The sequence below is a fragment of the Nerophis ophidion genome, linkage group LG27 (assembly GCF_033978795.1).
Source record: "Nerophis ophidion isolate RoL-2023_Sa linkage group LG27, RoL_Noph_v1.0, whole genome shotgun sequence".
Lineage (NCBI taxonomy): Eukaryota > Metazoa > Chordata > Actinopteri > Syngnathiformes > Syngnathidae > Nerophis > Nerophis ophidion.
This window is the reverse complement of record NC_084637.1, coordinates 15,865,404-15,882,192: the sequence shown is the minus strand read 5'-3', so window position 1 is coordinate 15,882,192 and position 16,789 is coordinate 15,865,404. Positions and strand designations below refer to the sequence as shown.

At 39.0% G+C, this 16,789-nt stretch overlaps 1 protein-coding gene across 2 annotated transcripts in view; it reads left to right on the top strand.

The window, feature by feature from the left end:
• Positions 1 to 1,344: 1,344 nt before the first annotated feature.
• The window catches only part of creb3l1 (cAMP responsive element binding protein 3-like 1), a 68,296-nt gene continuing 52,851 nt past the window's right edge, over positions 1,345 to 16,789 (top strand). For both annotated transcript variants that reach the window (XM_061889584.1, XM_061889583.1), the window contains exon 1: positions 1,345 to 1,663. In XM_061889584.1, coding sequence (XP_061745568.1) covers positions 1,553 to 1,663 — 111 coding nt within the window. In that variant the 5' untranslated portion in view covers positions 1,345 to 1,552. The remainder of the gene's footprint in view (positions 1,664 to 16,789) is intronic.

The following is a 16,789-nucleotide window of genomic DNA, read 5'->3' as shown; positions in this document are numbered from 1 at the left end:
TTTGCAATGATAAAGTCAACGAAATCACAAAGGTGAGTTTTGTTGATGTTGACTTATGTGCTAATCAGACATATTTGGTCGCGGCATGACTGCCAGCTAATTGATGCTAACATGCTATTTACCGGCGGTGCTAAAGCAGACATGGCACAGAGATGTATGGATAACCTGCAGATGCATTTGCAACTATATTACGTTTCCTTCCACACACATTTAATGTGAAAAAAACACTTACCAATCAACGGATTTAAGTTGCTCCAGTGTCACGAGATGCGAAAGTTCTGATCATTTGGTCCGCACATTTCACCGGCGATGCTAACGCAGCTATTTGGCCATGCTATGGCTATGAATAGCGTCAATAGCTATTCGCTCAATACCTTCAGTTTCTTCTTCAATACTTTCATACTCCAACCATCTGTTTCAATACATGCGTAATCTGTTGAATCGCTTAAACCGCTGAAATCCGAGTCTGAATCCGAGCTAATGTCGCTATATCTTGCTGTGGTATTCCCATTGTTTGTTTACATTGGCAGCACTGTATGACGTCACAGGAAAATGGATTACTTCTATAGTGTTTTGTTTTGTATATTGCACAGGATTGCTTGTTATTTTTATTGGATAGTAGTCTGTTTATTTCAATTGTTAGTTTTTCCTTTTTACCTCTTACGTCATTTATTTCACCCCATATTTCTTCCCACTACTGCACCTTAAATTGGCGTCTTTAATCTCGTTATATGCAAATATAATGACAATAAAGTTCATTCTATTCTATTCTGATAGTGGTTTCGAAGATAGCGAAAATAAGGCACTTTAAAGCTTTATTTAGGGATATTCCGGGACCGGTAAAATTTTGAAAAAAACTTCAAAAAATACAACAAGCCACTGGGAACTGATTTTTATTGTTTTTAACCCTTTTGAAATTGTGATAATGTTCCCCTTTAAAGCAGACGACTTTTAGCTGTGTGTGTGCGCAGCGCTCATATTTCCTAAAAACCCGTGACGTCTTGCGTACACGTCATCATTACACGACGTTTTCAAGACGAAACTCCCGGGAAATTTAAAATTGTAATTTGGTACACTAAAAAGGCCGTATTGGCATGTGTTGCAATGTTAATATTTCATCATTGATATATAAACTATCAGACTGCGTGGTGGGTAGTTGTGGGTTTCAGTAGGCCTTTAAATAATAAAATCTCATTTCAGTAGGCCTTTTCATAAAGACGCATGGGAAAAGCTCCATAATAGTTTTCTGAGCGTGCGCGCGTGTTTGTGTGTCGCGTCGCGCGCGGTGGGCGGAGCTTCGCTGAATATTCATCGGCAAGTGGGAGCTCCGGCCCCCGAGTCCCACACACACACAGAAGACAGAAGGAGACTCGGCTCTCCGGCAGCTGGATGGCGATATGACACGCACGTGAACTCCCCACCACTACTGACCGAACCCCGTCCTCCGTGGACGCCGGTACCGCTGCCCTGGTGTCGTGACAGCTGCCCGGAACCTTTTTTTTTTTTTTTTTTGAATGACTTCTTACCGGCACTTGCGCACCCACCCGCAACAATGATGGAGTCCATTTTAGACACTTTGACAGCGGACAAACTCTACTCGTCCGGAGGCACCAACCTGTTGGACCTGGAGGAACTCAACGACGGAGATTTCCTCACCAACGTGGTTAGTCGCACACACTCCTCGTTAATGAGCACTTTGGGGGGGGTTTGGCACTGCTCGTCTGGCGGATGCTACGTTGTAAAATCAACGCACCTCAGCTGCCTGTTGCACCCGGACCCGGACATCGGGAGGGCGGGGACAGATCCTGATTGACATCCGGTGCTGTTAGTGCGATTATTATAACTAGTTATAATATTTAATCAATAACAGGTTTAAAAAAGTCATCATCAAAAGCATATTTTTGTGAAGCAGTTTTTTTGGCTGCCTCAATATCCAGACTAGAGCAGGGGTGTCAAATATATGGCCCGTGGGCCGGATCTGGCCCACAAACAGGTTTTATCCGGCACTTATACTGTCATATTGAGTAAAAAACTATTTTTTGTATTTGCAAACCTTACAGTAAAACTCTCATAAATACATTATCACGGGCATTTTTAGACATATTTCATTTTTTGTTTTGGAGTTATGTTTTTTTAACATTCATATATAGCAGGGGTCGGGAACCATTTTGGCTGAGAGAGCCATGAAAGCCAAATACTTTAAAATGTATTTCCGTGAGAGCCATATCATATTTTTTAACACTGAATACAACCAAATGCGTGCATTTTTGAAGTAAGACCAACATTTTTAGAGTATAATAAGTCCCTAATTATTTTGAATAACATCGTTATTTCTTGAACAGGTCCAGTAGAAAACGGATGGATGGATTAAAATGCATGAGAATGTTTTATATTTTGAACGTTATTTTTAGCATCGTGATTACCAGCGAAAGTATTCTTTACTTATTGTGTTAAGCAATGTCAGCTAAGATTCATCTGAGAGCCGGATGCAGTCATCAAAAGAGCCGCATCTGGCTCTAGAGCCATAGGTTCCCTCCCCCTGATATATAGTATGACAGTTATACTGTTATAAATGAGTTGTACTTGTATAGCGCTTTTCTACTTTCAAGGTACTCAAAGCGCTTTGACACTACTTCCACATTTACCCATTCACACACACATTCACCCACTGGTGGAGGGAGCTGCCATGCAAGGCACTAACCAGCACCCATCAGGAGCAAGGGTGAAGTGTCTTGCTCTGGACACAACGGACGTGACGAGGTTGGTGATAGGTTGGGATTGAACCAGGGACCCTTGGTTTGCGCACGGCCACTCCCACACCGCGCCACGCCGTCCCAAAACTGTACTGTCATATTGAGTAAAAAAACATTTTTTGTATTTGCAAACCTAAGAAAAACACTTTATTCAAGTAAAACTCTCACAAATACATTATCACAGGCATTTGTAGACATATTTCATTTTTTGTTTTGGAGTTATGTTTATATAACTTTCATAGTATCATGTTAGACCCGCTCGACATCCATTGCTTTCCTCCTCTCTAAGGTTCTCATAGTCATCATTGTCACCGACGTCCCACTGGGTCATTATTGTCACCAATGTCCCACTGGGTGTGAGTTTTCCTTGCCCTTATGTGGGCCTACCGAGGATGTCGTGGTGGTCTGTGCAGCCCTTTGAGACACTAGTGATTTAGGGCTATATAAGTAAACATTGATTGATTGATTGATATATAGTATGACAGTTATACTGTCATATTAAGTAAAAAAACATTTTTTGTATTTGCAAACCTTACAAAACCACCTTATTCAAGTAAAACTCACATAAATACATTATCGCGGGCATTTTTAGACATATTTAATTTTTTGTTTTGGAGTTATGTTTTTTTAACATTCATATATAGCAGGGGCTCTAGAGCCAGATGCGGCTCTTTTGATGACTGCATCTGGCTTTCAGATAAATCTTAGCTGACATTGCTTAACACGATAAGTAATAAATAATTCCGCTGGTAATCACAGTGTTAAAAAATAACGTTCAAATTATAAAACATTCTCATGCATTTTAATCCAACCATCCATTTTCTATCGCACCTGTTTAAGAAGTCGCAATAACGGTAAGAAGTATTATATTTATTATTGGTTAGCTTTAGAATAACAATGTTATTAAAAACAATAAGAGACTTATTGTTTTCTAAAAATGTTGGTCTTACTGAAAAATGCACGCATTTAGTTGTATTCAGTTTTTAAAAATATTATATGGCTCTCACGGGAATATATTTTGAAATATTTGGCTTTCATGGGTGTCTCAGCCAAAAAGGTTCCCGACCCCTGATATATAGTATGACAGTTATACTGTCATATCGAGTAAAAAAAAACAAGTTTTTGTCTTTGCAAACCTTACAAAATATATTTTTTCCAATAAAACTCACAAATATACATTATTCCAGTTATTATTAGACATTTTGCATGTTTGGTTTAACAGTTATGTTTGAATAAATTTTTATTGCTTTTTTCGTATTATCTCAGGATTCTAAGAACATTAAATGGGTTGTACTTGTATAGCGCTTTTCTACCTTCAAGGTACTCAAAGCGCTTTGACACTACTTCCACATTCACACATACATTCACACACTGATGGAGGGAGCTGCCATGCAAGGCGCCAACCAGCACCCATCAGGAGCAAGGGTGAAGTGTCTTGCTCAGGACACAACGGACGTGACGAGGTTGTTTCTAGGTGGGATTTGAACTAGTGACCCTCGGGTTGCGCACGGCCACTCTCCCACTGCGCCACGCCGTCCCTACATTAGTGTCATATAGAGTAAAAAACTAATTTTTGTCAATGCAAACCTTATAAAAACACTTGATTCGAGTAAAACTCAAATAGATAGATTATTACAGGCATTTTTAGACATATTTCATTTTTGGTTTTGGAGTTATGTTTATATAACTTTCATATTTAAAATGACAGTTACACTGTCATACTGAGTAAAAAAAAACATTTTTGTCTTTCAAAACCTTACAAAAGATAATTTTTCCAGTCAAACCCGCAAATGTACATTACTCCGGTTATTATTAAACATTTTGCATATTTGGTTTAAGAGTTATGTTTGAATACTTTTTTATTGCTTTTTTCATATTATCTCAGGATTCCAAGAACATTAGTGTTATATTGAGTAAAAAACTAATTTTTTCTCGATGCAAACCTTACAAAAACACCTCATTCAAGTAAATCTCACAGAAACATAATTACAGGCATTTTCTAGACATATTCCATTTTTGGTTTTGGAGTTATGTTTATATAACTTTAATATTTAGTATGACAGTTATACTGTCATATTGAGTAAAAATACACATTTTTGTCTTTGCAAACCTTAAAAAAGATATTTTTTTAGTAAAAGTAACAAATATACATTATTACAGTTATTATTTGACATTTTGCATGTTTGTTCAAGAGTTATGTTTGAATACATCTGTATTGTTTTTTCATATTATCTCAGGATTCTAAGAACATTACTGTCACATGGAGTAAAAAACGAATTTTTGTCAAAGCAAACCTTACAAAAACACATTATTCAAGTAAAACTCACAGATACATTATTACAGGGATTTTTAGACATATTTCATTTTTGGTTTTGGAGTTATCTTTATACAACTTTCATATTTAATATGACAGTTGCACTCATATCGAGTAAAATAAAAATGTTTTGTCTTTGCAAACCTTACAAAATATAATTTTTCCAGTAAAACTCCCAAATGTACATTATTCCAGTTATTATTAGACATTTCGCATGTTTGGTTTAAGAGTTATGTTTGAATAGTTTCTTATTGCTTTTTTCATATCTCAGGATTCTAAGAACATTACTGTCATATTGAGTAAAAAACAAATTTTGGGGTTTGCAAGCCTTAAAAAAAGCATATGTTGCCAAGTCTTAAAATGAGCTGCATTTTTTTAATGAAAGAAACTGCTGTTCTGAATGTGTCCACTGGATGTCACAATAGCAATCCTGTTAGGACTAGCAAGAGGTACAATTTAAAGCGTGGCTGAAGCTCCTCTCCCTCAACCCAAAATGAGTCTTAAAACCTGCCGTTTTATGTCTTCTGCTTCGAACACATTTTTATTTTGGCACCTTTACTCCCCCATATTGCCTATGTCAAAAATGAGAAAATGTAACCCTTTTGAATAGTTTTACCGCCGTTTCTTACCGTTTGTTGAGTTAGCTCTGGATTGATACGTGGACATGGCAAAGCGGGTATTTGATACCTCAAAGAGTTTACATGTCGTATTTTTTGTTCAATCCCAGAAAGACTGTGCTTTAAATTTTAATCCTGGCTTTGTAGATGCACTGTGACACTACTCATTAATGAGCACTTTGGGGATTTGCATTGCTCGTCAGGCGGATGCTACGTTGTAAAATCAAAGCACCACAGCTGCCTGTTGCACCTGACCCGGACAGAGGGAGGGCGGGTACAGATCCTGATTGACATCCGGTGCTCTTATTGTGATTATTATTATTAGTTATAATATTCAATTAATAACAACAAAAGTATATTTTTGTGAAGCAGCTCTTTTACTGCCTCAATATACAGACTAGACCAGGGGTGTGAAACATACGGCCCGTGAACAGGTTTTATCCGGCCCGCATGATGAGTTTGCCAAGTATTAAAATGAGCTGCATTTTTTTTTTAATGAAAGAAACTGCTGTTCTGAATGTGTCCACTGGATGTCACAATAGCAATTCTGTTGGGACTAGCAATGTCAGGCTAGCCACTGACAGTTTGTTTGTGTTTTAGTTTTTCCTCTGTGTGTTTAGTATTCCCTGTCCTTAGTTCCTGTCAGCACTCTTATCAGCTTCCTGTTTGTCTCCCTGTGTGCTGTGTCCTCTCAGCTGCGGCTGATTGGCACCTGGCCACACCTGGTGTCAATCAGACCACTCATATTTGTACCTGTTTTTGTCCTCCAGTCAGTGCTGGATTATTGTCTTATCGATATCGCTCCTGTCGTGTGATGCCGTGTCTTGTATTTGCAGCGGAGCAGTAAGCTATATCCGTTAGATGTTTGTAGCTTACTGTTTTTTGTTCTCTGCTTCCAGTTTGTTTTGTACTACACATTGCGACTTCTGTTTTCCTGCTCGCTACCCGCTAGCTTCCACGCTCGACCCTTTTGGTTTTTGATAACTTCCATGTTAAGCTCCTTTTATTTTCTAGCTCCCATGCTAGCTCCCTTAGTTTGCTATCCACGTTGTGTGCGCTTTGTGTTAATACCCTTTTGTTTGTTCTAGTGCTATTGTTTTTATTAAATCATGTTTTCTCACTCCATGCCTGCCTCCATCTCTGCATCTTGGGGTTCGTCAACAACTAACTCTGACAAGCAAGAGGTAGTACAGAGTAAAGCGTGGAAACTTAAACCTGCCGTTTTATGTCTTCTGCTTCAAACAAATCGTTATTTTTGCACCCTTACTCCCCTTAATGTCTTTGTCAAAAATGAGAAAACTTAACCCTTTTGAATAGTTTTTACCTCCGTTTCTTATGGTTTGTTGGACTGATACGTGGACGTGACAAAGGAGGTATTTGATACTTCGAAGAGTTTACATGTTGTGTTTTTTATTCAATCCCAGAAAGACTGTGACTCAAAGTTTAATCCTGGCTTTGTAGATACTCTGAGACAAAGTCCAAGCTCATTGTGCTCTTCATTGTGTTGCGCCAATTTCCTCTGAATTTTCAACAATCTTAAAGTGTTTTGTCCAGACGATTATTTGTGATTTGTACATTTTCATAATGTGCTTGTTCTCTTTTGGCCAAAGTAAAACAAAGTAAGCAACCTGAAGTTGTCTTTATTTTTAAGTTATCATGCAATTATTTCACCATTCCGGCCCAGTTGGGAATAGATTTTCCACCATGCGGCCCCTGAGCTAAAATGAGATTGACACCCTTGGACTAGACCAAATGATGCGTTCAAGGACTCAAGGAATCCTTGAACAAGTAGGTGTAGTGCAGATTTTGCTTATGGCCCCATTGTGTTATTTAATATGACTTATTTATTATAATTATTACACAATCCCACTCCACATTAAAGCTAACATTACCGCCAAACATACACACATGCACTAAAAAATAATTGTTGACTTAATTTGGTTGAAACTAGCTTTTTAAACACCCTAATAAGTTTTTTGCATTCAGATTGCAACTTGTAACGTCTCCGAGATTTTGAAAGGAAAAGCCTGAAGAAGGTTTTTTTTTTTTAATAAGTATTTTAGTTCTTCTCAAATAGTGGGCCAGGCCCCTTTAGCGGTTCAGGGTGTGATGCCGGATAATATGCTTTATCAGTATCATGCAGTATGCTTCAAACCCCGCTTTGAACATATGTAGTCATTGTAGCTATTAGTCTTGACATCTTTATTTAGATTTTTTTTTTAAATCAGTACAAATTGTAATCAAATGGAATATATTATTATTTACTGAGTTTATTTATAGTATAAAATGGTTAAAGTGGATTAAAAGATGTTCACAGTTCACTGTTAATAAGGATTTACTTTTTTTTTTTCCAGGCAAATTGATTTTAAACGTTTGCACGTTAAATAGTCTCTGTTACAGACAAAAAAAATAGATCGTTATTATTTTTGTAATTTGATCAAATTTCTTTAGTTTTTCTTTGTTGATCTCTTTAATGTTAGTAACGATACAATCAGGGGTCCCCAAACTACGGCCCGCGGGCCATATCCGGCCCGCCAGCGTTCGAGATCTGGCCCGCTGGAAGTCCAAAGTTGAAAACAATAAATAAATTAATACATTTTTAATTTTTAGGCAAAAAGTTTGGGGACCCCTGGATACATTGTTATGCAAAGGTGTACTTATAACAATTTTATTGACAAATGATAATATTTATAGTTGTACAGAGAGTGGAGGGGCAGTGATTGTTTTTTCTTCTATATAGGGGGTGCGTAACAGAAAATAATTGAGAAGCATTGGATCATCTAATTCATGTAATTATCGTAATAAATAGGAGTGCTCCAATAAATGCTAAATTAAGAATACATTTTTTAAAATTAATTTATAGGCCTTGCATATACTCGCTGTGGGTATACATCAGCAACCGAAAGAAGGTTTTGTAACCTGCATCCTGTTTTGAAAAGGTTTTATTAAAATCATTATACTAATTATTACATTGCGAGAATCAGTTTGAATTGAGAATATTGTTGAATCGAGAACCGAGGTGCCCAAAGATTTCGTCCTCCAATAATATTACATCATTATTACACTTATAACTATTAGTGCATCTACTCTGGGTTAAGCATCCCCTGTGTTTAAAAACTAGTGATGCGTCTGTTTCGAATATTAATCAAGGTTACTTGAACACACTACAGTTGTGCTTCTAGATGTTTTGTCCGATGCTGCCACAAATGAGTCTGTCCTATTTTTTTTTTTTACCTTATATCAATCACCTTACCCTGAATCCCAAATGTTGGCGCAGTGAATGCATAAAAGTGAGCTTAGATGACGTTATAACGTCTGTGTTGAGTGAACAGTGAAGTGTTCAGTGCTGCAGCAGGCACAAGACGTTGGTACAGCGTTAATTATACATACATGTCCTTTAAAACTGACTTTAACATTGCAAAATGGTTGTATTTGTGAATTGAGACAATGTTGGTGTCCAACGATGGATCCACGTTATTGGTTGGGAAATGACCAATTTTCAATGGTCAAATCAATGTCACAAGCTGACATTGAGTAAACGTTGTCAAAAAGCATGTTGTTTCAATGTTGTATTTGTGTTGTAGAATATTGGTTGGAAAATGATTAAAATTCAAAGGTCAAATCAATGTCAGAACCCAATATTGACTAAACGTGGACCCCGACTTAAACAAGTTGAAAAACTTATTCGGGTGTTACCATTTAGTGGTCAATTGTACAGAATATGTACTGTACTGTGCAATCTCCTAATAAAAGTTTCAATCAATCGAAAAAACGTCGCCAAAAACCATGTTGTTCCAATGTTATGTTTGAGTTACTCAACACCAGGACCTAATTCAACATGTTGTCAATGTTGTTTTAATGTCTTGTGCCTGCTGGGTGGATTTGTCGCTACCAGACAGAATGAACAATTTTGCATTTTATGTTAAGGGTGGAGGTGGTGACGTGTCCAGGGTGTACGTTGACTTCCGCCCGAATGCAGCTGGGATCGGCTCCAGTCAACCTCTCGATTCTGAGAGGGACAAACTGTAGAAAACGGATGAATGTAAGGGGTGTAGGTTGTGTCACACATTCCAACCTATGACGACAAAATTGATTTTATCTGAACTTTTATACCTCGTCTTTTATAGCTGATGGATTTAAAGGGGAACATTATCACCAAACCTATGCAAGCGTCAATATATACCTTGATGTTGCAGAAAAAAGACCATGTATTTTTTTAACCAATTTCCGAACTCTAAATGGGTGAATTTTGGCAAATTAAACGCCTTTCTGTTTATCGGTCTTTTAGCGATGACGTCAGAACGTAATGTCACCGAGGTAACACACCCGCCATATTCATTTTCACATTACAAACACCGGGTCTCAGCTTTGTTATTTTCCGTTTTTTTGACTATTTTTTGGAACCTCGGAGACATCATGCCTCGTCGGTGTGTTGTCAGAGGGTGTAACAACACTAACAGGGAGGGATTCAAGTTGCTGGCAAGAAATCTGCCGCTACACCCCCATTGAATGTACCAGAGTGTCTTCACATTTGACCGGCGATGCTAAGACAGACATGGCACAGAGATGTATGGATAACCTGCAGATGCAATTGCAACGATTAAGTCAACGAAATCACAAAGGTGAGTTTTGTTGATGTTGACTTATGTGCTAATCAGACATATTTGGTCACGGCATGACTGCCAGCTAATCGATGCTAACATGCTATGCTAATCGATGCTAACATGCTATTTACGCTAGCTGTATGTACATTTGAAACTAAATACCCACATTTAATGCGAAACAAACCCTTACCAATCGACGGATTTAAGTTGCTCCAGTGTCACAAGATGCGAAAGTCCTGATCGTTTGGTCCGCACATTTTACCGGCGATGCTAATAAGGCAGCCATGCTATGGGCCACCTTATTAGGTACACCAACGCTATGGCCGAATAGCGTCAATAGCTATTCGCTCAATAGCTTCAATTTCTTCTTCAATTTCGTTTTCGCTATCTGCCTCCATACTCCGACCATCTGTTTCAACACGTGCGTAATCTGTTGAATCGCTTAAGCCGCTGAAATCCGAGTCTGAATCCGAGCTAATGTCGCTATATCTTGCTGTAGTAAACGCCATGTTGTTTGTATTGGCAGCCCTGTATGACGTCACAGGGAAATGGATAGTGGTTTCGAAGATAGCGAAAATAAGGCACTTTAAAGCTTTATTTAGAGATATTCCGGGACCGGTAAAATGTTGAAAAAAACTTCAAAAAATACAACAAGCCACCGGGAACTGATTTTTATTGTTTTTAACCCTTTTGAAATTGTGATAATGTTCCCCTTTAAAGAAAGAAAAACATCTTCAAATCATTACAAAAGCCTGGGTCATGATCATGTGGCCCTTCCGAGGGGTTTTGGCCATAGACAACCAAATAACAGTTAATGCCTCGGGCCGGCCCTGTGCAGACGCATCCAAAGTACGGCAAGGGTGGCACAAAATGACATAATTCTTCCCATTTAATACAATTACAAATAATTTCCTTTGTCTGCTGTAACGTAAAGCTGAGTTAAATATGTTGCACTGCGTAGCACATTTGACTTACAAAGCCTAGCATGTAATGAAGTAAACAAAAGCTGTAGAATATCAACTTCGTTTTTCTGTCTGCAGCCCCCGACCCTGGCGTAGTGTGTCCACAGCTGATTAAGCTTATCACTACCTGATAAATCTTTATGACATTTACAGGATGGTGTGACTGCTGGTCTTTGGTTTGTCATTCTCACGCCAATGTGCTGTTATCAGTGTATTTTCTGTAACGCCCAAATTCTCAAATAGTTTTGGGATATATTACAGCACGTTTGAGTCTTTGCACATCCTTTTTCTATACCACTTGTCCTCTGTTGGAGCCTATCATCACAATTTAGAGCAGGGGTGTCAAACTCAAATACAGAGTGGGACAAAATTTTAAACGGAACAAAGCCGCGGGCCAAGGTTGAACAAATTAACCTTTTAATACCAACCAAGTTTTGCATTAAATATTGAACAAGCAAGGCTTATATAACTTTATTGACATGCAAAATCCAGTTTCAAATAATAATAATAATAATAATTAAAAAAATATCAATGGCATATCAAATAAAATTTAAATAAAAATGCTATGCCTTTTTTTCTATTTGCAATCTTCTAAGGTAAATATCACATTTTTTCCACAGGCTAATAATACATTTGAAAATAAAATAACAATAATGAATGAACCAAACATTCAAGCTTTGAAGTAGCAAGAGAAAATGCATGAATAAAACGTTAATTATTGGTCAGTTTACTGGAAGTTTCTCGGAAGAGTTAGTGCTGCCAGGGGTTCTGGGTCTTTGTTCTGCTGTGTTACGGTGCGGATGTTTACCCGAAATGTGTTTGTCATTCTTGTTTGGTGTGGGTTCACAGTGTGGCGCATATTTGTAACACTGCTAAAGTTGTTTATACGGCCACCCTCAGTGTGACCTGTATGACTGTTGACCAAGTATGCCTTGCATTCACTTGTGCGTGTGTGTAAATGCCACAAATATTATGTGACACGCTGTTAGTATGGAGGAAAAGCGCACGTGACGACAGGTTGTAGAGAACGCTAAAGGCAGTGCCTTAAATGCACGCCCCTAATATAGTTGTCCAGGTGGAAATCGGTAGAAATTCGGGAGAATGGTTGCCCCGGGAGATTTTCGGGAGGGGCACTGAACTTCGGGAGTCTACCGGGAAAATTAGGACGGTTGGCAAGTATGAGTATTAGCGGTGAATGTGGTGTTACAGCGGCACCGACGCTGTATAACACCGGCAGGCCAGATCTAATGCTAAATTGATATTGCCTCAAGGGCCAAATTAAATTACATGGCGGGCCAGATTTGGCCCGCGGGCCAGAGTTTGACACCCATGATTTAGAGCCTTTACTGAAGCACATTTTTGTGTACGCGAGAGAACCCAAGAAAGCTCAGGTTTAACTTCCAAAGTCCAAACACATCAGCTCTCGTCTTGAGGCTTCAGGGTGCTTACCACTCGCCCATTGTGCTACCCTCTATCCTCTGCCTCTATTGAAAAACAACAGGTTACCAGTGGCAACAGCAGTAGCCAGTAATGTCTGCTACATGCGTGTGTGGTTTGTTTGCGTTTAATTTTAGCTGCGGCGACATGAAATGCAACAGACTGATCAGTGACAATGTAAAAGCTATTGAAGCATGTGACAAGACATTTTGATTTCTTGCGACAAAATGGCAAAGGTTAATGTTGGCCATCGTGTCTCAAACCATGGCTGGTTTTTTTTTTACCCCTCATTCATGGATATGCAGACTCCCGTTGCACATTAATGTTAATGACTTCATCAAGGACGGTGTTAGCGTTAATCATAGTTCTTGCTTCTGTTCTGTTTTCCCTTTTAAGTAGTGCTTCCACAGACCTTGTTTTTAGTCAGTTAATTGTACAAACCCCGTTTCCATATGAGTTGGAAAATTGTGTTAGATGTAAATATAAACGGAATACAATGATTTGCAAATCCTTTTCAACCCATATTCAGTTGAATATGCTACAAACACAACATATTTGATGTTCAAACTGATAAACATTTTTTTTTTTGCAAATAATCATTAACTTTAGAATTTGATGCCAGCAACACGTGACAAAGAAGTTGCGAAATGTGGCAATAAATACTGATGAAGTTGAGAATGCTCATCAAACAATAATTTGGAACATCCCACAAGTGTGCAGGCTAATTGGGAACAGGTGGGTGCCATGATTGGGTATAAAATCAGCTTCCCAAAAAATGCTCAGTCCTTCACTAGAAAGGATGGGGGCGAGGTACACCCCTTTGTCCACAACTGCGTGAGCAAACAGTCAAACAGTTTAAAAACAACGTTTCTCAAAGTGCAATTGCAAGAAATTTAGGGATTTCAACATCTACCGTCCATAATATCATCAAAAGGTTCAGAGAATCTGGAGAAATCACTCCACGTAAGCGGCATGCCCGGAAACCAACATTGAATGACTGTGACCTTCGATCATTCAGACGGCACTGTATCAAAAACCAACATCAATCTCTAAAGGATATCACCACATGGGCTCAGGAACACTTCAGAAAACCACTGTCACTAAATACAGTTTGTCGCTACATCTGTAAGTGCAAGTTAAAGCTCTACTATGCAAAGCGAAAGCCATTTATCAACAACATCCAGAAACGCCGCTGGTTTGTCTGGGCCAGAGATCATCTAAGATGGACTGATGCAAAGTGGAAAAGTGTTCTGTGGTCTGACGAGTCCACATTTCAAATTTTTGGGGGAAATATTCGACATTGTGTCATCCGGACCAAAGGGGAAGCGAACCATCCAGACGGTTATCGAGGCAAAGTTCAAAAGCCAGCATCTGTTATGGTACGGGTGTGCATTAATGGCTAAAGCATGGGTAACTTACACATCTGTGAAGGCACCATTAATGCTGTAAGGTACATACAGGTTTTGGAACCACATATGCTGCCATCTGAGCGCCGTCTTTTTCATGGACGCCCCTGCTTATTTCAGCAAGACAATGCCAAGCCACATTCAGCACGTGTTACAACAGCGTGGCTTGGTAAAAAAAAGAGTGCGGGTACTTTCCTGGCCCGCCTGCAGTCCAGACCTGTCTCCCATTGAAAATGTGTGGTGCATTATGAAGCGTAAAACACAACAGCGGAGACCCCTGACTGTTGAACGACTGAAGCTCTACATAAAACAAGAATGGGAAATTAGTTTCCTCAGTTCCCCATGTTGATTGAGTGTTGTTAAAAGAAAAGGTGATGTAACACAGAGGTGAACATGCCCTTTCCAAACTACTTTGGCACGTGTTGCAGCCATGAAATTCTAAGTTAATTATTATTTGCCCAAAAAAATAAAGTTTATGTGTTTGAACATCAAATATCTTGTCTTTGTAGTGCATTCAATTGAATATGGGCTGAGAAGGATTTGCAAATCATTGTATTCCGTCTATATTTACATCCAACGCAATTTCCCAACTCATATGGAAACGGGGTTTGTACATATTTCCCCTGATACCATCAATAGTCAGTGGAAACTCAAAGGTCAACGCTCAAAAAAATGATAAAAAATCTGGAGTTCAGTCAAAGATTTCTGGAGATTTCTCAAAAATTTCTCAAGAAGTTGTCGTTCAAACCTCCATCATGCACCAGCAAATCTGTTAGTATCTAGCTCAACGAGTTACTTATTTTCTTTGTTTAGATTTCTTACCATACCAGTGATGGCGAAGAGGAAATGTCTACCGATAATCATTTAACAGGAATCAGACCTTACTGTGATGTCGGAAATTGTCACAGATAATGCACACTGATTATACACATATCATCACTTATTCATCCCAACAATACTTATACAACTCAAACAGTGCTACTGTAATCAGATTACATCTGTCTGTAACGCAGAAGTAGTGTGCAGTCGTCACTCGCCATATCGTGCTTCAATGTTTGTGACTTCACTACATCACATTTCTTTGGGGGGGATACATTTTTTAAAGCATATTCTACGTATTTTGGAATAAATTAAGCATTTTCATTTAGTCAACTAAAAATTATAGCAAACCATTCAAAGCACGCTGTTTAGTACCGTGGTCACTGATTGGCTCAGACTCAGCCAACATTACTATAATGGAGTACGGTAAACAGGTGTAAATGTGATATTTGGGTGTTATTTCAGGAAGGCTTTCACATTAATAAAAATGTATTTAGATGGTCATAAACACTTTTTTTACGCTCTAGCTATGAAAATATTTGATTTATAATGAACGATTCTAACGATCCTACTTTGGAGAAAATTATTTACCACGGTTAGGCTCCGTGGGATTACAGTACAGTGTTCCCTCGCCACTTTGTGGTTTACTTACTGCGATCTCGGTTAGGGCTCCAATGATTTATCAACTATATTGATCCATTTGATTATAAAACAGCTTTGATTTATATTCTGCTGTTTAATGTGGCTACATTTGAAATAATTATAACATTCGAACCGCGTGGAGTGGGAGGAACTTGAAGTATGCGAACATAGTTTCCACACGGCCGCTGTGATCTGTGTGCTGGCGAACCGCAAAACGTTTTCATCTTTATGCATTTATTCAATGCACACATGGTAAAAGGGCAATGTTAATGTTGATGATGTGCATTTATTAAAAATAAAAAAAGGTCACGGCAAGCGGAAAACATTTTTATTTCAACAAATTCCCCTCATATACGCGTTGAGGCTATAAAGTGTGTGTGACAGACTCCTGCCGTCGTTTTGCGGGTTGCATGGACCGTCAAGGAAGGACATGCTTTTGCAGGTTTGACTCTTGTTTATTTTTTCAAATAGCACAAGCTTTGTCTTTTGATTGGATCGCTTTTCAGCTGCTCTGCTCCTGCTCGCTCCTCGCCCGCTTTCAGTCGGCCGCATCTTCGTCGCTGTCTTCGGCTCGCTCTCGGTCGTTCTCGCTCTTCAGGTTCTGTTGCTGGTTCTCCTACTCCTTCTGCCCTGATCTTTCCTCCTTCTCCCCTTTTACACACTGAGAGGAGATAGGCAGATTGTGAGCAACGCACCTGATCTTGATTGCTGCGGCGTTGCTCCCGGCACGCCCCGCCTCTTTGTTCCGCCGCATTTTCAGTCTTCTGGCCCCCATCTTGAGCAGGGCCAAAGCGTGTCCTGCCCCGCCATTGGCCCGTCGGCTCCGCCTCTCCACAGTGTGTTTATCCGATTACTTGATTGAGCAAACAGACTAATCAATAGAATAGTCCATTACTAAAGTAATCTATAGCTGCAGTTGTAGTCTCAGTGCATCGTGGATTTGAAAGTACCATTGTGTACCTTTGTGTACCATTGAGTAGCCCTGGGTTCATTGAGTTCACTGGGATTCAAATACCCATTGAGGTTTTTAAAGTTGTGTATGAAATGTTTTAATAGGTTGTAAGTGTATGTAGGGCTTATGACCACTTTCAATGCATATCATATTCATAAAAATCCTAAACTGAATAGTGTCCCTTGTTTGCGGAAATTAACGTACCACAGGGGGGTCGAGGAAACACTGGGATGCATTACTGTAAATACAAGAAGTAATCACCTTGCAGTTTCGGTTCAAAACA